Source organism: Suricata suricatta, chromosome 6, assembly GCF_006229205.1.
Source record: "Suricata suricatta isolate VVHF042 chromosome 6, meerkat_22Aug2017_6uvM2_HiC, whole genome shotgun sequence".
Taxonomy (NCBI): Eukaryota; Metazoa; Chordata; class Mammalia; order Carnivora; family Herpestidae; genus Suricata; species Suricata suricatta.
This window is the reverse complement of record NC_043705.1, coordinates 57934884-57961330: the sequence shown is the minus strand read 5'-3', so window position 1 is coordinate 57961330 and position 26447 is coordinate 57934884. Positions and strand designations below refer to the sequence as shown.

At 33.4% G+C, this 26447-nt stretch overlaps 1 protein-coding gene across 4 annotated transcripts in view; it reads left to right on the top strand.

Moving 5' to 3' along the window:
• The window catches only part of SSBP2 (single stranded DNA binding protein 2), a 289978-nt gene that overhangs the window by 227056 nt on the left and 36475 nt on the right, over window positions 1-26447 (top strand). For 2 of the 4 annotated variants that reach the window (XM_029942531.1, XM_029942533.1), the window contains 5 exons: window positions 428-487; window positions 12123-12189; window positions 12918-12988; window positions 19017-19108; window positions 24973-25021. In XM_029942531.1, coding sequence (XP_029798391.1) covers window positions 428-487; window positions 12123-12189; window positions 12918-12988; window positions 19017-19108; window positions 24973-25021 — 339 coding nt within the window. The remainder of the gene's footprint in view (window positions 1-427; window positions 488-12122; window positions 12190-12917; window positions 12989-19016; window positions 19109-24972; window positions 25022-26447) is intronic. The other 2 variants (XM_029942534.1, XM_029942532.1) reach the window with 1 other exon arrangement.

Genomic DNA, 26447 nt, shown 5'->3' with positions numbered 1-26447 from the left:
AGAGGCATTAGTGGAGGAGAGGCATACGGAGGGGAGATAGAGGATTTGAATCAGGCTCTGTGCTGAAAACGGAGAGAGCCGCATGCTGGACTCGAACTCACAAACTATGAGGTCATGATCTGGGCTGAAATCAAGAGTAGGACACTTAAGTGACCCAGCCACCCAGGAGCTCAGCTTTCATCATCTTTGATGTTTTTGTACTTTCCTTGGAAATAGTTCTAGATGTTCTAAAAAATAAAAAAAATTATTTAAGAAAATAATTTTTCTTAAAAGTGTTTATTCTACTGAAAGCAGCCACATAGGAAAATAAGTTGATTTATGTTTTGTATAATTCTCAAATTCTTTAAAACAGTTTACTTTCAGATCTGTATTTTACATTGTGTTATTTGTGTTTTGTTTTATTTATTTATTTGTTTTACTTCAATAGCCTTTTATGTCACCTCGGTACCCTGGAGGTCCAAGGCCCCCATTGAGGATACCTAACCAGGTAAGATTCATGTACTACTTAAGTTTATGGGTTTTGTTGTTGTTGTTATTGTTATTGTTTTTAAGAATCAATAAAGATCTTGAAAAATTTCACAAATATTTCTTACCTATAAAAATATTAAATTATCGTTTCTTTATCCCATTTAATGCTACTTCTAGTAAATATAATCTATTTCAAGAATTGGCAAACTCCTGTCCATATGTTGGCTCAGTATATTTATAAATAAGGTTTTATTGGAAAACAGCCACACTCATTCATTCATATATTGTCTGTGACTTCTTTTACACTGCAGTAGCAGATTTGAGCAGTTACATATTTTACTATCTAGATTTTTACAGAAAAAAAGTTTGTTAAATCTTGGAGTCTACCATATATACTTTGAACTTAATTAATATATATGTAATTTTGATAAGTGCTAAATACTTTCATTTAAAGATGGCAATAAAATATTCTATAGAATGAACATATTCAGTTTATTTTTATGTAACATGCTTTCAATATCATGGCTGTAATACACCCGTTTTGCCCAAATACAGTGATATATCAGGTATATAAATAGCTGCTTCTGGAAGGGTTAGATCTATTAATAAATAAATTGTTAGCAAGAGATCTTCCAACATTTTTTACTTACTAGAGCTCTGAGATTTCATAAGTTTTTATCCTCGCACAGTTCTTTTATCAATACCATAAATATTTATTTGCTAAAAGAGAATAATGCACAATTTTTACTTTCAAGGAGTTTATAGTTTGGTTTCAGGATACATAAAATGTGTATTTACGTAACACAAGAAGAAATGTCAAGATCATTGTTTTGTTACTTTAAGTCTGTTATTGTATACCTCAGCATTTTCTACAATCTAAAGTAAACGCTGTTATTCCAAAAATTTCTTTTTCATTCTTACTCTCTATCTCTACTTCCTTCCTAAACAAAAAATGCAACGAAGTTGTACTTATTAACATATTTAATAGCAATAGAGTCCTGCTTCTACTCTACTAACTCTTAGTGAGATTATGCAGTGTCCTTGAGACATCCCGGTTTGCCGGTTCTTTGTGCTCTTAGTGCACAGCGAGGAGTGCCAGCACCCACGTCCACCCCCAGGGGAGAACTTGAAGCAGACAGTGGTGCTAGATGATCTCATGGCTATAGTGCTGGGAGGACTCACATTAGCAGCTGGAGGGGTCTTTCCCTTCAGACTGACTCTCTTCAGTACATAGGGCCAGGGAAACATGGCATGAAATGGGAAAAGGGAGTGCACAGATGCCAAGTGTTCCAACATACGGGAATTTTCTTTTCTCTGTGGGTGAACCTATGTATATTGACAGTCAGATCTACTTACATAGCTGCCAAATCTTTTCAATTTTTTTCTAAAGAAAGGATGGAAAGTTGTATGTTTCATTGGAGTCTTCATAATGTTTCACACATCCCATCCATAGCTTTGTATGTTATAGAGATCTAAGAGGTTCCTGAAAATCTGAATTAGGGAAATGTGAATTTCTTGTACCAAGTATGTTATTAAAATTTTTTGACTCCATATATTCTGTACCAGTGATGAAAATCTGAGGGGATTATTGGGATTGCATCCATTTGACATTGTTGAAATGCCTGCTTTTCTATATGAACAGAGACTCATAAAATGAAAAACATACTTTGTGAAAACGGAGTGAGTGGTGGAATTGTAAATCTAAATTGTTTGAATTTGTTTTTAAGAACAAATACAGAATGCTTTGGGATTTTTTAAAAAGGTAGTTTAAAATATTAAATATAATAAAGAATTATTATACAGGCTCTTTTTCCTCAAGAATTTTAGCACCACGCTCTAACCAACTGAGCAAACCGGCCACATACTTTTCCTCAAGAATTTTAAAGTCTTTACATAGGTATATTTTAAAATAATTGTATTCATGTGTGAGTGGCTCTTTTTTGTCAATTCATCCCCCCCCACATTTATATACTTAAGCTTTATTGATTCAAACATCTATCTTTCAAATTTATAATTTTACATTTATACTATTTTTAAAAAGAATTTTCTGAGCAAATTAATTGTGTTAATAATGTAAACATAATGTTTTACCAAATATTGAACCTAGTTAGGAGCATGACCTTCTCAAGCAACAGAATGTTTCTTCAATTTCATTACATAGTCATTAAAGTGGAACTGGAAAAACTATATTTGGTGATTAATTGGAATGTTGCATAAAAAACAATACAGATAAGTTTTTTAAATTTCATCTTCATTTAAAATGATCATAAACTAATTAAAGTTTGTTTTACTGATACATTGCATCTAAGAACATAAAAAATGAAATACTCTTCAATGATGTTGGCTAGTCATTTTGAATATGTAAGAGATATTCTTTAATAAACAGATTTTTCAAAATTTATAATTACTAATGATTAGACTGTAGACTTTTTAAGATTTTATTTTTAAGCAATCTCTACACTTGACATGGGCCTCAAACCCACAACCCCAAGATCAAGAGTTGCACATCCCACCAAATGAGCCAGCCAGGTACCTCTAGACAGTAGATTTTCACTTGAATTCTCCTGAGACAGTTTTTATGGTTCTAGAGTAAATTCACAATGGTTTATACTATGTGTATATTTATAGTACAGGGTATTTGGAACTTGGTATACTATCACTCTCCCCCCCCCAAAAAAATACAGGAAGGAGTAATGGTCTCTAAAATGTTGGAAGAAAAGTGGGGCTCTGGGTGGCTCAACTGGTTAAGTATCCAACTCTTGGTTTCAGCCCAGGTCATAATCTTGCAGTTCATGAGTTCAAGTTCCACATTGGGCTCTGCGCTGGCAGTGTGGACCCTGTTTGGTATTCTCTCTCTTTTCCTCTCTCTCTGCCTCTCCTCTGCTCACTTGGTGTCTCTCTCTCCTTCTCTCTCAAATAAATAAACTTAAAAAAAATTTAAATAATAATAAAATGATGGAAGAAAAGTAAAATTATAAATATATGCAATGTTGTAAAGAATAAATATATATGAAAACACATGAAACATAGAAGTTAAGTCCAAAAGTATATTTGATTATACAATTTTACACCGGAATTGGTTCACCTGTCAGAAGAATTCACTGGTGTTGAAGCATCTGTAACCTGGAATAGAACAAGTCTTTATCCTTCTCTTACATAAAATGTTTAATCAGAAAAATTCCTAATGTTGATTCAACACTGTGCTAAGGAAACTAAGGCAGCCACAATACAGAGACTGTTAATGAGTGATACCAAGCATAAGCTACTGATTTATTGATCCTATAGAATTTTGAGTTTATACTCTACTTTTGACTATTCCTGAAACTCTGTAAACAGGTATGTGACATAGTTTATGCTGTTGACCATTTTATATTCCAAAGCTGATTTTGGTATTCTAAAAACACAGTGCATCTGACCATTCTACTGAAAGTCTCAAAGATTTTTCTCCAATAGTAGATGAATAGTTAAAGTAAACTATAGTATATCCAAATAGTGAAATAAAAGGCATGCTCTTAAAAGGCATGTTTTAGAATTACATTTATTGATATGATAAAATGTTAATGATCTATTACCAACCATAAAGGAGTCAGATAGCACATGTATATCACTTTTCTATATCATTGTACAAACTAAGATAGTTTCCCCCACTCGTCACACACACATTTGTCAAAGATAATAAAGATATGTCCTTTATTTCTGGATAGTAGAATTATGAGTAGTTTCTTTGTTTATTTCTTCATTTTTAAAGTTTGCATTGAACTTTTCAATGCAAATATTTCATTAGTTATTAGAAGAAAATATTACTAACTAATTGTATACATAGATAAATAAAAGTACAGATGGTTTATTCTTCTAGTTATTTATATATAAAATTATCCTCCATTAAAATTGAATATATAGTTCTTACATGATGAAAAGAAAACATACTGTATGCTAAAGATAGGCAGATCTTTTAAAAAAAAAAAAGACTTTTCTTCATCACTTTTCATAGAGAAAATATCAACAGGCCTTTGAACAGAAAAAAAATTGGTGGGATGTTTACTCATATACTGAACATAAATTTTACATTTCCCTGTATAACAAGGTATCTATATTTTAAAATGCACTTTATATTCTCTTTTCAGGATAAATGTCATTTGGCATGACCTTTTCCAATAATTTTGTGTTAATAAAATTTTCCATATGCAAAATTCTACTTTTATATAATCAGGGTGAGAATATAAGAAAGACCTCAGCTGCTTAAAGCAAAGTATTTTCTATATTGAGTAAATAATAGGACTCTCCTAGCTGAAATTGTAAGGATGACCATAGTAACTCTTTAGCTTTAAAAATTAAATGCTGCACCTGTCTAATATAAATTAGTGATTAATAAAGAACGTGTGGCAGTTTTTGGCCAGTTCAAAATATCCTTTTTTGTCATTGAGATTTTATTTTTTTGTTATTATGATAATTACACTGTTAATGTATTTAAGTTATTATTTGAAATCCATTGAAACACATTTAAAAACATATTTATTTTATGACTTTGAATTATGAGTGTATCCTGAGATATATATCCCTTCCAATTCCTGCCATGGTAAGGCACAGGAAATGAACAGATCCAGAATGTCTGGCACAAAAAAATTTCATTTTTCTTCCCAAACCAAGAAAACTTTACATAATAAATGCTGTGCAATCTTACTCAATTTAAGTTACAGCTATATAGAGCTTTTTGGTACAATAATTACTTCTTTTGCTAAAACATCTTATTATCTTGTAACATTTTTAATCACAGAAAAAAATATATATGTACATTTCTATCCCTTTTTAATGTAAGCCAGTACAAAAAGTGCATTGCCATATATTTGATTAGAAACTTCATTGGACTATAAAAATCTCTCAGAAATATTCAGGGATACTTGGGTGGCTCAGTCATTTAAGCACCCAATGCTTGATTTTGGCTCAGGTCCCAATCTCACAATTGGTGAGATCAAGCCCAGCATCAGGCTCTGCACTGACAGCTCAGAGCCTACTCAGGTTTCTCTTTTTCTCCCTTTCTCTCTGGCCCTCCCCTGTTTCTCTCTCTCTCTCTCTCTCTTTTTCAAAAGAAATAAACATTAAAAAGGATTCAGTCATTTGACAGATACTTGTTGAGGTTTGGTATGTGCCAGACTCCATTCTACTTGTGAGCAAACATCAACAAATGAATAAGAATCCCTCTCCATGTGGAGTTGGCATCCCAATGCAGTGCTACCCAATGGAACTTTTTAAAACTTCATTAATTTTAATTTAAGTGACTTAATGTGGCAAAAGTCTTATCCTGGATAGTATAGTTGCAGTGGTTAATATAAAGAAAAAAGAGGGGCACCTACATGTCTGATTTTGGCTCAGAATGTGGGGAAGCCTCCTCGAGATTCTCTCTCTCCATCTGCCCCTCTCCCCTACTTGCATCCTCTCTATTTTTTTTAAGTTTATTTATTTTGAAAGACAGAGCAAGCAGTGAAGAGTCAGGGATAGAGAGAGAGAGAGACAGAAAGAATCTTAGCAGTCTCCGCACTGCCAAGGTGGAGACTGTGGTAGGGCTCAAAGCCATGAACCATGAGATAATGACCTGAGCCAAAGTCAGGTGCTTAACCAACTGAGGCACCCAGGTGCCCATGAATTGTGCTTTGAAGATGAATAGCTTTCTATACTGAATGTAACACTTCTGTATTTTAATATCTTTTTTACTGATAGTGTTTTTTGCAGGAAAAAACACATGACAGTGGTGTTGTTGAAAGGACCTCAGTTGTGTCAATCATCTTAGGTACAAATGGCAGCAATGCCCAGAAATGCATGACTTTGAGCAAGTCATTTATCCTTTGTGGGCCTTGATTTTCTTGGCAGTAAAATGAGAATAGACTCAAGTATTTCTAAAATCCCTTCTACTTTAAACTTTCTTAATTATATGATTTTACTTCATTTCATATAATTGAGGGACCTATTAAAAATGCTGGTAGGTCAAAATTATTAACTAGATTATATCATAAAAACCTTGATAAATTCACTATTTTTTAAATCACCAGTGAGCATATAATCTCCATGAGTAGATAATATATGTAATGGTATTCAAGGAAATATATACCAGAATCTTAAGTTCCTAGTGGGGCTTACCACTGAAATTACATAATGAATCCTTTGTGAACTAATATTTTTATGAAATAAGAAATTCTTCCATTTAATTATTTCTGTTTAAATGAAACTTTATATTATTTCATTTATTTTAAATCCTAGGAGTTAAAGCTTATATTTAGAGCTTTTGGAATATGCTGACCTGATTTGAAGCCTTGTCTCTGCTACTTACCACTCGTATAACCATCAACAAATTAACAAATTATTTATGAACAGTGGTCCTCCCTTATCTATGAAAGATACCTTCCAAGACCCCCAGTGGATGCCTGAGAACCACGGATGGTACCTAATTGTACACCATGTTTTCTTCCTATGCATATATACGTATGATAAAGTTTATAAGTTAGGCAGAGTTGTATAACAATAATAATAATAAAATATAACAAGTATAACAATAAATGGTAATAAAAATTCTATGCATGTGGTGCACTCTCTCAAGATATCTTATTGTACTATACTCACTTTTCTTATGATGATGTGAGGTGATCACATGCCTACATGGTCAGATGATGTAAGGTGAATGATGTGGGCACTGTCATTCATAGATTTTAGGCTGATCTTGACCTTCTGACATGTCAGAAGGGGGATCATCTGTTTCAGGACCAAGGTAGACCATGGGTAACTAAAACTACAGAAAGTGAAATGGCAGATAAGGGAGAACTCCTGTATTAAATCTGTATCTTATCATCAGGAAGGATTAATAATAATAACTTCATGAGATGTAAACATTGAGTGAAATAATAAATAAAAAGAACCACTAGTACATGTTATTATTGATACTATGTTTGTTATTATTAAGCACCCTTATCATTAGTGTTATTTTCTCTGTCAGGGTGAAGATCTTTTACAGAACAAAGAATGTGTGCCAAAATTTGTGATTAGTTAAACAAATCCAAATGGAATGTGATTAACATGGTAAAAAATATGAAAATAATTCCAACCCACAAGATGTATAAATTAATTTTTCCTGATATTAAATTTTTAAGAAATATAACAATTATGGCCTTGTTGATGCCCAAAACCATCATCTGGTAATCCCAAGACTGATAAAAAATCTTTTAGAAGTTAGAGATCTGACTTATAAAAGACAAACACTGATGACTAAAGAATTAAATTTAGGAAAAGGACACTCATTTTGAAAGAGAACTTGATACCAATTAAGATTTCTATGGGATTATCTGTAGTTTTAAGTGATAAATAGAAACTAAAAGACTTGTCAACTATTCTGGTATTCCAACATTAACAACAATAACATAATGGTTTCCAGGACTAAAATGTGATGCTTTAATGAAATTTGGAAATTCAGAAATCAAAGTCCAGAATATAATTATTTGGAGACCTAAAAAAAGCAAGAATTCCAGACTCAAATAATTGAAGATAATGCTAATTAGTCATATATTTTCAGTGTTCCTAATTCATTTTTTAAATAACTTGCTACGGTGTTGACTTCTTCTGCCTCTTTAAAACTCTCCTCATACATTCTGGAGAGTCGGTCTTGGTCCACTTTCTAGTTTCATACCTATTCAGTCTCAGTTTTGTTTCCTGCCTCTCCTTGGTATATATTTTTAATTTTTTAAATGTTTATTTTTGAGAGAAAGAGAAGGAGACAGACTGTGAACAGGTGAGGGGCAGAGAGGGAGACACAGAATCCAAAACAAGCTCTAGGCTCTGAGCTGTCAGCACAGGATCTGACGCAGGGCTTGAATTCATGAGCTGTGAGATCATGACCTGAGCCAAAGTCCAATACTTAACTGACTGAGCCATCTAGGTGTCCCTCTCCTTAGCATTTTTAAAGAATTATATTGTTGATCTTTTTTCTTCTCTTTGAAATCAGTTGTATTCATATGACTTTATTACTGATGATTCCTAACATTGCCCAATCTAAACTTTATTTCTGTTATTCCTCCAATAAATACTCTGAGCCAACAGGCATAGATAGACTCCACACTTCCTCAGAGTGTACAGTCATTTAGAGATACGGAGAGAAAAAAAGCCATGATTGCATTTAAGTTCTATGAAAGTGAAGTATAAAATCCTATAAAGGCCCATAAGGGGCACCTGGGTGGCTCAGTCACTTAAATGTCCAATTCTTGATTTCAGCTTAGGTCATGATTTCATGGTTTGAGGGTTCAAACCCCACATCAGGCTTTGCACTGCCAGAGCGGAGCCCACTCGGAATTCTCTCTCTCCCTCTCTCTGTGTGTCCCTCAAAAATAAATAAACATTTTTTAAAAATTTAAAGCACATAACAACCCCTTACCTCCCCTGTATGCTAAGACATTCAGGGAGGAAGGAAGAAGTGACCCAGAGGTTACCCAAAAAAAAAAAAAAAAAGAAAGAAAAAGAAGTGGTTGTAGTTGGGAGATCTGTTGTACTGAGCAAATAAATATATTCTTGAGCCCCCCCCCCCTGAAAAAAAGATATTGAAGACAATGAAAGCCAGGTTTCCTGCTGTTGGAGAAAGCATTTAAACATAAAAAAGAAGAAGATTAAATATAGTCCTGAGGTTTTACATTGGAATTGGAGGTGTTGACTTGGAGAATATGAATTTTTGTGTGAACCAACCACCTACATATACACACAGATATTGAGTTAGTCACAGATGTGTATGTGTGTGCATATAAATCTGTACATATACACACATATTTCTTTAATTTAATTTATTTTTAAAATTTATACCCAAGTTAGTTAGCAATCCAACAGTGATTTCAGGAGTAGATTCCTTAATGCCCCTTACCTATTTAGCCCATCCTCCCTCCCACAACCCCTCCAGTAACCCTGTTTGTACTCCATATTTAAAAGTCTCTTATGTTTTGTCCCCTTCTCTGTTTTTATATTATTTTTGCTTCCTTTCTCTTATATTCATCTGTTTTGTATCTTAAAGTCTTCAAATGAGTCAAGTCATATGATATTTGTCTCTCTCACTGATTAATTTCGCTTAGCATAATACCCTCTAGTTCTATACACATAGTTGCAAATGGTAAGATTTCATTCTTTATGGTTGCTGAATTAATACTCCATTGTACATATATATACCACATCTTCTTTATCCATTCATCCATGGATGGACATATGGGCTCTTCCCATACTTTAGCTATTGTTGATAGAGCTGCTGTAAACATTGGGGTGCATGTGCCCCTTCAAAATAGCACACCTGTATCTCTTGGATAAATACTTAGTTGTGCAATAGCTGGGTCATAGGGTAGTTCTATTTTTAATTTTTTGAGGAATCTCCACACTGTTTTCCAGAGTGGCTACACCAGTTTGCATTCCCACCAGCAGAGCAAAAGAGATCTTCTTTCTCTGCATCCTTGCCAACATCTGTTGTTGCCTGAGTTGTTAATGTTAGCCATTCTGACAGGTGTGAGGTGGTATCTATTTGTGGTTTTGATTTGTATTTCCCTGATGATAAGTGACGTTGAGCATTTTTTCATGTGTCTGTTCGCCATCTGGGTGTCTTCTTTGGAGAAGTGTCTATTCATGTCTCTTGCCCATTATTTTCACTGGATTATTTGTTTTTTTGTGTGTTGAGTTTGATTAAGTCCTTTATACATTTAGATACCAACCCTTTATCTGATATTTCATCTACAAATATCTTCACCCATTCCATTGGTTGCCTTTTAGTTTTGCTGATTATTTCCTTCAGTGTGCAGAAGCTTTTTATTTCGATGAGGTCCCAATAGTTGAATTTTGCTTTGGTTTTCCTTGCCTCTAGACTCGTGTTGAGTAAGAGGTTGCTGTGGCCAAGGTCAAAAAAGTTTTTGCCTGCTTTCATAACTCATCAATTTTGAGTTTATTTTTGTACAAACATAGATTTTGTGAGTTCAGTATCTACTGAGAGAGCCAAAGCCAATGTACCCAAGTTATACTGAGCACTCTGCAATCTCAGTTCTTGAGTCTATATCTTGTCCTCTGCTAGAAGGCATGAGGGCTCTTGGCCCTTGGGAGTAAGGTCTGATTTCAGAGCTAAGCTAGAAAAAATATGAGATGAACTTGTACCACCTTGTGCCAGGAAGAAAATGCTCAAAATATGATAAAGATGTGTCAAAAGACCACAAGAGCCATCTTGAATATTTGAGCACTAGCCAAATCTTGAATATTTGAATATTAAAATAAATAATGATAGTAATAGATTGCAACTCATTGATTTAAATAGGAAGAAAGAAAGGAAAGAAGAAAGAAAGAAAAAGAAGCAAGAAAGAAAAGAAAGAAGGAAAAATAGAAGAACTGTTTCTTACAGTAGATGCCAATTAAACAGCATAGAAAGAATGATAAACATGGAATATCTCCATTTGGCAACTATCCTAGTACTTAGGAGTTGTCTTTGAATGCTGGTGGACTGATAAACTATTGATGATTGGGATGCTGACAGTCTTGGGATAGCTAACACTAAAAGTAATCAGTTACAAAGGGGAAAAGTAATGACCTTATTGTGTACAATCCTGGTAGACACTGACATGATTAGATGAGAAAGGTTAACATCCCAGGAATAGGATGAGTCAGCATCATGTGCCTCTGATGGGATTTACTAAGAAGAGCATGGCATCATTGCTGTAGTAATTTCTTCCTTCTAAGAAAATAGGACCTGAGTCTGGGACATGAAGTGGCATCAGAAGATGCTGTAGAATTTAAAACTCTAAAACTGTTGCCATGATGGAGACTAAGGAATAATTCTTGCTTGGAAGAGGGTAAAGAAATACGACAAGTAAATGCAACATGTGATCCATGAGATCCTGGTCACAAAAAGTAAAAAGAAACTTTGCTGAGACAAATGGCAAAATTTGATTGACATCTGTGACTTAGATGGTAGTGTTGTATCAGTATGGATTTCCTGTCTTGGAAAGTTGTGTTCTGGTTATGTACGGGATATCCTTGTTTAGAGAAATGTACTCTGCAGTACTTAGAGGTGATGAGGCATAATGTCTGTAGCTTGTTCTCACGTGGTTCTGAAAAATAAGTGAGGATAATAAGTGCATATAGAGAGAGAAGGAGAAAGGATGATGGGGGTAGGTAGGGGGAAATGTTAACAGTTGGGCAAATGGTGTCAGACTATATGGGAATCCTTTGTATTCTTTGTGTAATGTTTCTGTAAATTTGAAAATTAAATAAATGCATATACAATTTTAAAGCAAATGGAGAACTTATATCAGACTGGGGTTAAATGGAAGAATTTTGTTAGGAGGTGATCCCTAAACTGTATCTAAAATATATCATCAAGGGGTACCCTTTCTTGAGCTCCTTGAGAAAGTTTAGTTTGCGTTTGCTTTTGTTTTGTTTCAACTGTTGGCATTTAGACATTGATTAAATGCATGAATTGAAAAAAACTGGAGGAAGTTTTCCGTGGCTGGAAGTTAGAATGTGAGTGTGGCAATGGCAAGAAATTAGGCTGGGAAGGTAAGCGGAGAACAGATCATACAGAAGTGTATCTTTGGTGAATTGTTAAAGCATGTATTTTGTAATTACTTATAGTATTTCTTTTTGTTTTATTTTACATAATATGCTAGGCACTTGGTGGTGTCCCAGGAAGTCAGCCATTACTTCCAAGTGGAATGGACCCAACTCGACAACAAGGTGACTACTTTAAAGTAAAAAAGTGAAATTGACATGCAGAATCTCAAAGGAAATCCTTTATTTTCTAAGGACAATTTTATTTGTATATATGTTCCATAATTATACCAGTTGCATTTTTGCAGGTAACATGGCCAAGTGACTTATATTTTCAGCTTACTCTCACAACTATGAATCATAGTGAGGGGAGTAATAACATAAGAAACAGAGTAATTAAATATCCAAAATCCATATTTTAACTAATAACTTCTAAAACCTTTTATATAACTTCTAATAAATGGAAATTTAAATGATTATATCACATATGATTTCTTCTGCCTTTTTCAGATAGGTTAGTCCATCTGAAAGATGAGCAGGAGGAAAGAAGATGCAGAGCAACCAGTAGCTTGATTAGTTTAACCATCAATAATCAGGTCCTTCCAACATAATAAGTACCACAGATATATATGGCTCTAATACCTGTTCTAAGGCAAAAGGAGCAAATCGTATGAGAGATGTATTTCAGCACAGAGTAGGAAGAAAAATTCTCACTTACGGGAGAGTGTGGGCAAAGAGTGGTTAGAGACCGAAAAGTAGCCATGGAAGCCTAGATGAGATGATGTCAGTCACCCAGTTCCCTACTAAGTCAGATTTAACGTCAAGCAGAGAGGAGGCTCCTGGCTCCTAGTTTAGCACTTGTGCTCATTACTTTGCTCATATCTTCATACCTTACCTATTTTTCTTTTTTAAAGGACATCCAAATATGGGTGGGCCAATGCAGAGAATGACTCCTCCAAGAGGAATGGTGCCCTTAGGACCACAGGTAAATAATCAGCACAAAAATTAGATGCTGCATTTTGTGCCTTCATCTTATATAAACAAACTATATAATTTGCTGGCTTTTAATGCATAAAGGCTTGATATAGCATAATTGTTATTAGGCTCTTGAAGAGCAGAGTATCTGTGACATGTCCAAAACGATGTAACAACAAAGCATATTTTAACAGGTGCTATAATATATGCCTTTAGTACATTTAAAAACATGTAGAAATATATTACAGTAATTACTATAAAAAACAACTATTAATTACTTTTTTGTTAACTATGCTGATGAAATTTAGAAGAACTGTAATAACTGTTATAAAAGATAAGCATGTAAGTTAAATAGAACACAATTGAGCTAAGATATTAAACAGAATAAGCAGCATAAAATATATTTCTAGAAGTCTTTTAAAGAATGCCATTGACAGGTTTTTATATTCATATTCATAGAATATGAAAACAATAGCTATTTAGAAACAAACATTAAAATGGGTGTTAGTGAACAAACTTAACCCTATCAGTGTATATCAGATGTTAGCCTTCTCCCCTCTCAAAATTTCCCAGAACTACACAATGTGAGTTTGAATCTGTCCTACGTATGGTGTTACAGGATATCATTTACTTTTGGTAAAATATCCTTTTGCCTCTCCTGGAAAAACTGCATGAGGTAGAAATTAATGGTATAATGTTATATTTCAAGGAAGCTAGCCCTAAATCCAGAATTTTAAATTTCTATCTTATGGGTCAGAGGTTAGTGTATCGTAATGCTGGCTAAAAGAGTGAATTAATTTATTTTCTTTATTCTTTCCAAGAATAGCTTTATAAGTGACAGTTTTAGGAATTTGTTTCATGTATCTGCTTTTAAAAAATTAGTATTTTGTTGTGTCCCCAAATGAATCAGAAAATTAAGAATCTTAACACTGAGATAATATGAGTTAGATCTAGGAGTTTCCAACCAACATACAATTAGATAGATAGATAGATACATAGATAGATAGATAGATAGATAGATAGATAGATAGAGTTATAGAAATGTATTGAAACACAAAGGGCATATAACCAGAATTTTCAGAGATACTATATTTCATTAAAAAAATAAAACCTAATATGTAAATATCTGACATTCTCAGAGTCTGAAAAAAATAATTTATTTATACTGTTATTTCCTATGTATTTTCTTAAGGTCTTATAAAACTGATTTAGATATTTTAATCATTTTCCCCATGTCTACTCTTGTTAGGGTTAATGACTTATGTGATCAACCATCAAAAGCTATTAATATCAATTAGAATTTATAAGATCTACAGGATATTTCATTGACTCAGTATATATTTTAGTCATTAATGAACTAAGCCATTTTGACTATACAGAACTTAAAGGATTTTCCTCCCCAAATTTTCATAATAGATACATTTTTTTTATTGTCTGTTTATTTTTGAGAGAGACAGAGACAGAGAATGAATAGGGAAGGGGCAGAGAGAGAGGGAGACACAGAATCTGAAGCAGGCTCCAGGCTCTGAGCTGTCAGCACAGGCCTGACAAGGGGCTCGAACTCATGAACCATGAGAGCATGACCTGAGCTGAAGTTAAACACTAAACCAGCATAGCCATCCAGGCACCCCTAGGTACATTTTAAATATAAATTAAAGTGTGGTGCCTATAATTTAGTTGCCATTCTTCACCCAGTTCATTGATTTTTAAACTAGCAGCTCTTTAAGGTTTTGTCATTCCAAACCAGTAGTTTTAATAGTTTTAAAAACTAGGGTCTGATTTAAGAGTCATTTTTGCAGTGTTTGAAAGATATACCAATGGTTACTTAAGCTTTATGAACACTTAGATTGCATTTGAAAATGCAGACAGAAAGCATACTGGTCTTTATATTTTATAAATATCTAGCTGTATCTAGCTGTTTATGTGTTTTGTGTTTTAGGTAAATTATAATAGAAAGTAAAAAAGCAAATTTCTGGTATATAATCTCTTACTGATGAGTTTTAATATTCAAGTTTATCATGTAACTGTGAGTTCTTTGTATTTCAAATTCAAAAAGAGTAGTTTATTTCTGCCATTTGGGTTATTATCCTTGCTATTTATTTCTTCATAATTCAAGGCAGATAAAATGTTTTGCTTTGAATACTTCAGAAATGAGAATTACCTACAATGTCTTTAAATCACAGTATACAGGTATAAATGATTAAAGGAAAATATTTATACGTGCCATTACTTGAATGAAAAATGAATCCTATTAATATGAGTAGCAGAATAGGTAAAGTGTGAGGTAAAATAATTTGGAATGAGGGATTTTTTGAGATATTTATCTATAACACCTGATATATGAAACATATGCATTATAAACTGTGAGGTTTGTAATAAAGGTTATCTGTGTTTCTAGAAAGATAATGAAAAAAAAAAACGATTCTCATAGCAGGTATCTAACCATACAGATGCTACCCAAGAACCTAATGCATCTACTATTTTCTAGTTGAATTATAGAAATAGTCTTTGTAATATTGTTTTTATGCTTTTACACAAATAAAATACAACTCTTTTTTTATTGTAGGTATTCTCTTCATAATATTTTGAGCTTAAGACCAGTATAATGGAGAGAGACAGTAGTTATCTGTTAAAACAATTGAGTTCCTAGAACAAAGAAATATATATCATCTAATGATTCTTAGATAATGCTGATTTAGGCAAATACACACCTAGAATATAGCAAACATGCTTAATTTTTATCACATAAATGAAGAAATAAAAGTTTGCTCTTAATTCTGACATATTTTTCCCACCCCTTTACCTGTTTTAAATTTAAGTTCAGTGATACTACATACAGTTATCTATTTAATCAAGAAAAACATCTTAATACCATACTTGAAGACATTTTTCTACTTGCTTTTGTAATAAGATATACTTAGCTTGTCTGTGTTCTTAGGCTCACCAGGTTCCAAATGATTAACAGAAAAATTGACCAAGACTATATAGTTAGTTCTAGGTGCTCCAGAAATCTGAAGAATAAAGGAGCTGTATACAAGTAGGAACATTCCATGATTTCCAAATCAAATACCTGACTGGGGTGGAGAAATGGTGAGATGGAAATGCATGATATGTTTTGTCATGTAAAGAGAGTTAACTTTTATTTTCAAATTTAAGAAAGGAGGTAGAATTCAGCTCAGTAAAGGGAAGAGCTATCTAGAAAATAAACTGCCCAATCACGGAGAAACTCTTTATAAACTTTCCAAGCAGAATATGAACAGCCATTTTGTCAGGAACATTGCATTGGGAAAGAGAATAAGCCAGATGGAATTGTAGAGCTGCCATCCGCTTTAAAATTCAGTGATTCTAAATTAGCTCTTACCATTCTGCCTTTGTTGATACCACTTGGAAAGCCAGTTGTTATTCTTTCTTATCTTCCTGTTTTCTTTTGCTTCAGATTATTCACAAAATGAAAATATTTTGTAAATCCATCAAATTATGTATTGGGTAATTTCTTACTCATTTTCTGTCATACTTGAGTACTGGATATACCAAGATGAATCAAACAGATTCTACCTTCAAGGTACTTACTGCTTAGCAAGAGACACAAATACATAAAGAAAAACTGTTAACGCAGTAGAAAAAATCTAGAAAAGAAATATGCATATGCTGTCAGGGAATCATCACACAAACAAGCATATAATTCTGTTATGGTTGAGGGCTCAAGAAAAGATGATGAGAAGAGGGCTCATTTAAGTTGGTCCCTTACTAAAGGTGACATGAAGGAGCAGCTACAGTTTTTGAGCACATGGTATCATGCTTTTAATGCACTGAAAACTATGATAGTTGTTTTAGATGGCTTTGTTTTGTCCTCCAACAAACCTGTAAGACATGATAAGGAAATTAAGGTTGAGTTGACAAATGGGACAATGATTGGCCCATGATCACACATATAGAAAGAGGGGCAGAGGAAATGGGGCCGTGGCAACAGAGGTTCAAACCAGTATCTTTCTATATCCAGAGCTACAAAGAAAACTAATGTTTCTCTTGATAAAATGAAACAGATCTTCTAAGATGAAAAAGAGAGACTTTTCTTTTGAAGCATTTGTATTAAACTCTACCATCCAGATTTTATTTCTAATGGCTAACTTTCTTCTCAGACTTCTTGCTGATATTACTGGTGCCACTGCCAGGCTTGGTCCAGAGGTTAAGGGAAATAACTGTCATTTTAACTAATGACTCAAGTGTGGATAAAAACCATTCTGTCCCATAGCACATACAATTTGGACATTTAAATAAGATTTCTTGAAAGTAAAAGTTAATAAACAATAAAAAGAACACGTAACTAGGTAATTTATATACTGTAGCTTACTCTCTGGAGTTAATTGTCTCATTGAATATTTCCTTGTCATCTTAGCACCTACTACACAAAAGGCCATACTATGAGTTACCATGAGTGTAAAAGTGTATTGAATGTTTCTGAACCACAAGAAATCTAGTAGGCTGGAGGGTATAGTTGGGAATAAGGGAAGAAGGTGAAGATAATAGGAAATGAATACAGGAAATGTAGACTAGGGTTGATCTGCAAATACCATCAGAGAGCCAAGCTGAGGAGTAAACATTTGATAGGCAGTGTGGGTCATCATGGCTCATAAGTGACATAAATAGGACTGGGTTTTAATTTTTTTAAATGTTTATTTATTTTTGAGAGAAAGAGAGAGTGCATGCACCTGAGTGGACCAGAGGCAGAGAGCCAGGGAAACAAAGAATCTGAAGCAGGCTCCAGGCTCTGAGCCATCTGCGCAGAGCCCTATGCAGGGCTCAAACCCACAAGCTGTGAGATCATGACCTGAGCCAAAGTTAGATGCTTAACTGACTGAACCACCCAGGCGCCCCTTGTAAGCATAGTTCTGGAGGCAGCATGAAGAATAGATTGGGAGAGGGGAAAGGCTAAGTCAGAAGGACCAGCAAAGACAGTACATTAGTCTAAATGACGAAGATTAGTGATAGGAAGGAAAGCACTGTTTCAAGAACTATTTCACAGGTGGAATCAATAGACTTTGGTAACTGACTGAATTCACCTAGACTGTTGTACAGCCATTCAATATAGGAGTTATCCAGTAGCTTAGGAGAGACATAATGACAAAATTTAAAACATTTGGGATTCCTAAATTGTTATTGAACTAATGGTAGCAAATAAGATTACCCATAAGTGTGTATTTATTTAAAGGAATGCTACAGCTAGACCTTGGAGAAAAGCAACATTTAAAGAGTTGGCAAAATAAAAGGAGCCAGCAAAGGAAATTGAAAAGCAATAGTTAGAAAGGTTGGAGGTATAGTACTGTGAGAAAGCCAAGCATGAAAGCAGTTGATAGTGTCAGGTATATTAACATAAGAATGTTAATATAAATCTTCTGGCTGTAATGGAAACTAAAGTAAGCTAATATGATACGCATGTTAAAACATTAAAGTGTTTTTCTCCTTTGAATGTACATAGCCTATTGAGTGATATAATTCATATATATATATGTATATACTTTAGTTTTCATATATTGTTGTATATTTGTGTATTACTACATTTCTCTATAGCATGTATTATTTTGTAACCAGAAATAGTTTGCATTCAACTTTCTTATGTTGGGTTCACCAGTCTGGGTTTTTTTCCTTCAGACTTTGTGTAATTGTTCTGATTCTGACGATTTCAAACATGTTGACTAAGTCTTTTCTTTAAAAGCAGAGTTTTGGATTTATAAAATGATTCATTTAAAAAAGTTCACTGTTGTATAGATATTAGGACCTTAATAAAGATATGTTGAATATTATAACTGCAGTTGTGCCTTAATCATTTAACATACTCCAGTGATCTTACAGAGTCATGTAGTTTTCAAAAGATGCAGACCAAAGTAATTGTTAAAATAGAAGCAATAGTACAAGAGTGGACCCTTCAGAGAAAGAATTGCACAGGCCTTATCCAATCAGGAGTTATGTAGGGAAATCATTAACCTGCTCTCCTTTCTTTCCCCCCTCCTCTTTGGTTTTGTTTTTTTGTTTTGTGGTAGTCTGACCCTTGGTTATCATTACAGAACTATGGAGGTGCAATGAGACCCCCACTGAATGCTTTAGGTGGCCCTGGAATGCCCGGAATGAACATGTAAGCAAAATGCCATATTGTCCTGTTTAGTATTCTATTTTCTGTCTTCTGAAGTCACACTAATCTGTAACACACTTTCAGCTCCTCAATTTCTGTGTAGTATAAAATGAACTAGTGTCAATGAACTAAACAGCCATAGTATCTGCCTCATTTTCACAACATACTCTGTTTTTCTTCCTTCCCTTGCAACCTTTAATTTTTTCCATTTTCAAATGCCAACTTTTAGTCTGGTTTTCGTGTTTCATTTATTTAATTAGAAATGTCTTTTTTATATATAAGCACACAGTCTCCATACAGTCTATACAAAACTATAAAGAGATGCGGACATGAGGACCAGGACTTCGCTCTGTAGAAGCAGACAATTGATAGTAATTTCATCTTAACAGATATTTAATGATTCCTAAAAGTTGTTAATTCTTATATATGAGTCTTAACTTTTGCTTTGTTGGGACCACTCGTAACCCTGGTATTATCTTCTTATATTAAAAAAAAAAACTTTCCATACTATAGGGTAAATTTTTGATTTTCTTTTTATTTATTTTGAGAAAGAGAGAGAGAGAGAGAGAGCAGGCAGGGGGCAGAGAGAGTGGAGGGAGAATCCCAAGCAGTCTTCACACCATCTGCAGAGCCCAATGTGGAGCTTGAGCCCACGAACTGTGAGATCGTGACCTGAGCCAAAATCAAGAGTCAGACACTTAACCAACTGAGCCAACTGAGCTTAATATGAAAATTAAGATGTGCCTGCATAAGGAGTAAACTAAGAGTATTTTGGTTTGTTCATGACTGAAAAAGGCTTTCAAGCCCAAAGAGAATAGTTGTTTCTATTGCCCAAAATAACATCATTTATTAAAGAATTTTAATTTATTTTTCATTGCCTAACTTGCCCTCAAAGTTCCATGTACACCAGGTGCTTGTTTGTGATTTTCATTAATTTACTAAAGATTCAATTCCATGCTGTGGCCTACAGAAAACTTAAAACTACAGAAATCATGAAAAACCTTCCATACAGGGTTCCGAGTAGTTTCCTCGCATATATATTCCCATCAGTCCATGTTTTGGTTACTTACATATCAAATTAGACAACTCTGCCGTCACTTGATGGCATTGAAGGTGTAATGAGACAAGCCCCTTTGATATAGATAGGGATTTTTGTAAGTTTCTAAAACCATTTTCATGGAAAGCAATTTTGCCTAAAATAGAAAATAGGTTAATAAGTGGGTACCAGCCAGACTCAAAACTAACAGAACAAGGGGAAAAAAGTAGGTCAAATTTTCCTATCACGTCTTTTTACTTTTAAAGTAAAAATGGGTAGACATGAAGTCTGACTTTTCTTAAATCCCTCAAAGGCTTAGCCTTTATTAATGGTTGTTAGAAAAAGGAATGATATTTTATGCTTAAATCAAAAGCTGCAACTCTTACTGATAGGATTTAGATGTATATAAAATTTACCTGAGATTCTGGCTTTAAAATGCAATAGCTTTTAGGGAATATAATTTTGAATAATATGTATAGATGTAAGGAATATACATTTTGAGTATTATGATCAATTAAGGATTATCATTAAATGGGAAGATTGTACCTAAGGTCATTCTGTGTACTACACCTCATTGTCATTAGCCATGTGTCAACTTTAGATCAACCTGTTTTTGTTACTATAAAGAAAAAGTTATTTTTATATGACAAGAGACTCAGATGCTTAAATTGTCTGATTCTTTTCTCATATACATTTAAACAAATACATATGAGTACATTAAATTTTCTAGATAATGGAGACTAAAACTATGGTTGGAATTTTTAATATGATTATTTTTGCTGATACTTGCATTTGGGTTTCTCACTTAAATACATTCAGATGCTTTAATATGTTTTTATTACATAATATTGTACTATTCATATAATTTATGTTTTTAAAGTAACTAAGCCTTACAGATTCAGATTTCTATTATTTCTTACTATTGATTTATTTATTTGTGGTCTTATATAATTTTCAGTTTTCTGTAAATTAGGATATTCTTCAAGAACAGTGAAAATGTAAATATATTCTTTTAACAAGGAAGTTCTGAAGTATGGAAGATCCAACCAGAGAGAATAATTCGTATGTTGATATTGGCCCCAACAAAGAAAAAGTGAATTTAAAGAGACATAAAAAAAACTTACTATCTCCATTATACTCAACAGAGTAAACTTTATTGAAATTCACTTCATAATCAGATACTAAATTTGTGTTATGGCAAATAAGTATTTCTAACTAGTATTTGTGGCTTTTTTCACGTCACTTTTTTACGTTTGGTAATTTAAAAATAAAGGTAAAGGCATTAGAATAGTGTTAGTATAAGCTCTATTTTTAAAAATCTAAGATACTTGTGTGTTCTGTATTCTAACTGGCAAACTATTTGGAACAAAATTTTGATAGTTTATTTTTAAAAATATTGGTTGTCTCCACAGAAAATAGTTACTCTGATATCATTTTTATACTTCCATCCTCTAAACTCAGGGTATTTATAGTATCATTTAAAATTAAAGTCAGAGCATACTTTTAATGTTTCTCTAACTACTATTGTATTTTTACAAATAAAAGCCTAATACCAATTTCAGTAATTTAAAGTAGAATTTACAAACTACAGCCACAATGTAAATGTTTTCTTATACATTATGGATAAGTTTTTTAAAAGAAACTATATTTCTAAATTAACCACATTTTTACAAATTTCCAAAGAGTTTAGGATTCAGCATTACAGCATTTCTAATTCAACTCTGTATACACTGGTATTTTATGAAACTAAGAGGACAAAGAATCTCAAAGGATCTAGACCTTCTTTTTATCCTATAGAATGATAAAGTTTTTGTATTTATTATCTTGAAATAAAATGACTGTACAGCTAAACAGGGGTTTTTTTCTCTACAGTAATCATAGTTGCTTTTATTTTATCATGTCTGAATACCCTTACCAAAAAATACTTGCTTCTTTTACATTACATTTTTCTCTTTGTTTTTTAAATGAAGCTACCTTGATTCTACTTCAAACTAGAGTTATATAGAAATTTCCACTCAAAATGACCCCTGTTTGTAAATTACCTTCTTCATAATACTGATAGTCCTCAAAAGGAGTGGGAATTACTGAGCTTACATAGTTGTTCTGATAGAACTACTCACTAATATAACCCCCATTTTATTTAGCACTATTTGTGAAACTTTAAATGTTTTCAAACACAATGATAAAGATTGGGGAATATTAGCTTATTCTTGTGAATTATTTTTTTAAGTTTTTTTAATATTTATTTTTGAGAGTGATAGAGTGTGAGCAAGGTAGGGACAGAGAGAGATGGAGGCAGAAGATCTGAAGAGGACTCTGTGCTGATGGCAGAGAGCCCGATGTGGGGCTCAAACTCACAAACTGTGAGATCATGACCTGAGTCCAAGTCAGACACTCAACCAACAGAACCACTCAGGTGCCCCCTCTGTGTCAATTATTAATACTTAACCTATCATATTAAAATGCAGTGGGGGCACCTGGATGGCTCAGTCATTTAAGCACCTGACTCTTGATTTCAGCTCAGATCATGATCTCATGGTTCTTGAGAGCCATGTCAGGCTCTGCACTAACAGCTTGGAGCCAGGTTGGGATTCTTTCCCTCCTCCCTCCATGCCTCTCCCCTGCTCAGGCTCTCTCACATGGTCTCTTTTTCTCTCAAAATAAATAAATAACATTAAAAAATAAAAAATAAAACAATGTGATATGAAATACCTATGTGCTGAGACCAGATTTCTATTTGTCAAATACCTGAAATGTGTTAAAGGTACTGTTACTGATAATGTAACATTTAACATTAAGTTTAATGCTGTTATTTAAGTAAAATGTTTAGTTATTTAACATTTAATTTAGCATGTTAATTTAACAATTTTTTAAATTATAAATAAAATATTATATTTAATCATTTACAGTCCTATTTTTAAAATTATGAGATAATTAGCAACTTAACATCATTGTGTACAAATTTTTGCCATGATTTGGATATAGCATTTTTTTAGATAAAGAGCATGCAAGTGGGGGAAAAGGAGAAAGGGACAGAGAGAGGGAGAGAATCCCAAGCAGGCTCCATGCTCAGCACAGAGCCTGATGTGGGTCTCGATTCCAACACCCTGAGATCGTGGCCCAAGCTGAAATCAAGAGTACGACTCTCAACCAACTGAGCCAAGCAGGCACCCTTGGATATAGCATATTTTTATGCTATTTTAAGATAAATATTTCCCGATTTCTTTACTATGTTTTATTTAAGGTCAAACAAATTATGTGGATTAACATAAAACAAATCAAATGTTTCACTTGATCAATACATATCATATGTTTTACCTCATTTTCTGTCCATTCGGACATTGAATCTTACATGTAAGATCATCTTTCTAAAGTGTTCCGCTAATTAATTGTAAAATCATCATCATCATCCCCATCTTAAAGAGGCAGTAGTTTCCAGAGATAGTACAAGTATGTGCCCCTGACCTTCTCCCTGTGCACAATATTTTGACCAACTCCTCTCTGGCATCGTATTTTCTCCTTTATTCCTTAAGCAGAAATGGGGAAAATTGTATTTGGGTACCCTAAAAGAGCCCAGGGAAAGAATTTTCATGTACTTCCCTCCTGTTTGCATCCCTGGAGAATTCCAGAACAAAATGAAAGACAGTTCTAAGTAATCCAAGCAAACATGGGTAATATAGCTAACTTGGACAGCTTCTATCAAACATGTGAGAATTTCAGGTTTAAGGTCCCTACAATAAGAATCAGGGGACATGTTGGGGTTTTTTTTAATTAAAATTTTCCTGTGTCTTTCTACTGCAGTTAGAGGGAAAAGGGAATTTTGAGTGACCCTAATTACAGAGGACCTGCTAACAGTAGTCTACTTTTTATCAAGCAGTATTTATTCAGGTATAGTTAATACTAAAGCATGAGTACAAGAGACCTTTTCACCTAATTTTGTTTTAAAAGATTCATGTCCTTTTAAGCTATAGAATACAAAACATTATCCACCACCCTAAAGTGAAGTAATATACTGACATACGTTGGCTTAGATTATTTCCTGTTTTTCCCAAGATTTACTCTGGCCACTGTCTTGAACAACAATCATGAAAACAAAAAAAGTGATCCCTTTTTTAAAAAGTAAATTGTCTAGGCACCTGGGTGTCTCAGTCAGTTAAGGGTCTGACTGTTCATCTCAGTTCAGGTCTTGATCTTAAGGTCGTGAGTTCAAGCATTGCAATGGGCACTGCACTAGGCGTGAAGCCTACTTAAAATAAATAAATAAATACATAAAAGTAAATTGTCAGTAGCACTGAAAGATCAATACATCAATGTATGAAGTAATCTATGATAGTATATGTATTTTTTAAAAGAAGTCAAATTTAGTCATCTTTTATGTACATTTATATATTTTTAGTTTAGTAAAAGCAATCACTTTATAGATATTGATATGTTAAAAATAATTTTATTTTAATTTTGAATGATATACAGCTGGCAATTATATTTATGTCATAGGATTACAGTTTATATTTATTTCATAATGTTAATTTTTACCCATGTTTTTTACTGTCATAGGTGATTATCACTTTTAGTATTTATTACAATAACTGAACTTAAAATAAAATTAGACCTACCCAAAGTAGTTTGATTTGGGAAGAAAAATATATTATGGAATGATCAAAATTTTTGCTTTAAGAAATAAAAAAGCTGTGAAAATAAAGAGTAGTTTCAGTGCTAAGCTAGAACTTTATGGTAACTAAATTGTAAATTTTATGCTTTATGATTTATTATTGTGAAATTGTGAAACATTCAAATGCTAGGTTAAAATTTCATTGATCATATTGTCTTATAGGGGTCCAGGTGGTGGTAGACCTTGGCCAAACCCAACAAATGCCAATTCAGTGAGTATATATATTTTTTTTTAATTTTCTTTGCACTTTCTAGCATTGAACAACCCTAGCTTTTAAAAGCCCTGCAATTGGTTATATTAATTTTTTAAGTTATCATTCAAAAATATATTTTGCTTATATATATTTATAATATGCATAATTTTTGAAATGATATAATTTTTTTACTTCACAATAAAATATGCAGTTTATGTGGATAAACTGACTTCCAAAATTAAAATAAAAAATGCAATTTAGGTATACCACAGTAGCCTATATTTATTATAATATATATTTATCATAAAATGATTTGATCTTCTAAAATAACTATCAATCACTAAGTTGCCAGATAATCTCAATCCATGTCAGAGTTATTATTATTATATTTATTGTACTAGTTACACCTAGGTTTGCTCTCTCACTATTCCAGGAAGCAAGTACAAATTTGCCATGTGCCCGTTGGCTGAATTGGTGTTCCTACACATCTACCTGTGTATCTGATGTGCTGTGAATTTTCCTTACATATTTTGTGATAGTGGTTTAACTGCATGAATATTTTCCTCTTAATTATATCACATGAATAAATGCACAATAGGAAAATTAAGCTTTCAGTCTTAAAATTGATATGATTTTAATTTAATGATCCTGGTAATGTTTTCCCTTCTTAATTTTCTTTGAATCCTTGAGTTTCTTCAGTATAGAGAGGGGTCTGCTGTGTACCTTTGTGTAGTGTGTGCACTGCACAAAGGTTCCTGACTCAAGGAAGTCAGTAGGGTACTAAGATACAGCTTGTGCTCCACTTGTAAAGTTTATGAGTATCCGGCCCAGCAGGGATGCCTTTCACTAATATGCACAGAGGTACCCCCATTGACTAGCAATTACCTTAATGCTAAATAAACATAAAACTGATCCAATGTTTAAGGTTAATTTAAATTTCAAGAAAATTTGAAGTGAGGTATGTGTGGTATAGAAAGAATCATCCTAAATTTATAGCTATTCTAAGGCTGAATCACTTTCTTCTCAATTAAGTAAGCAATTATCATACTTTTAGAGAGAAAAATCAATTTATGTTATCTTCCTGTCTCTTAGCTTCAATAGCTAATTAAAATAGAATTTAAAATGGAGGGAGTGGTGATCTTCCAAATGCTTCCATTTGGGTCTTCGGTGTAGTATTTAATCTTAACAACTCTTTTCTTTTTAATTAAAATTTTTTAAATATTTATTTTGAGAGAGTGAGTATGAGCAGGGGAGGGGCAGAAGGAAGGAGGGAGGGAGGGGGAGAGAGAAAGAGAGAGAGAGAGAGAGAGAGAGAGAGAGAGAGAGAGAGAGAATCCCAAGCAGGCTTCACACTCAACATTGATGCAGGGCTCAATCGCACGACCGGACTGTAAGTGACATCATGACCCAAGCCAAAATCAAGAGAGTTGGTAGCCCAGCTAAC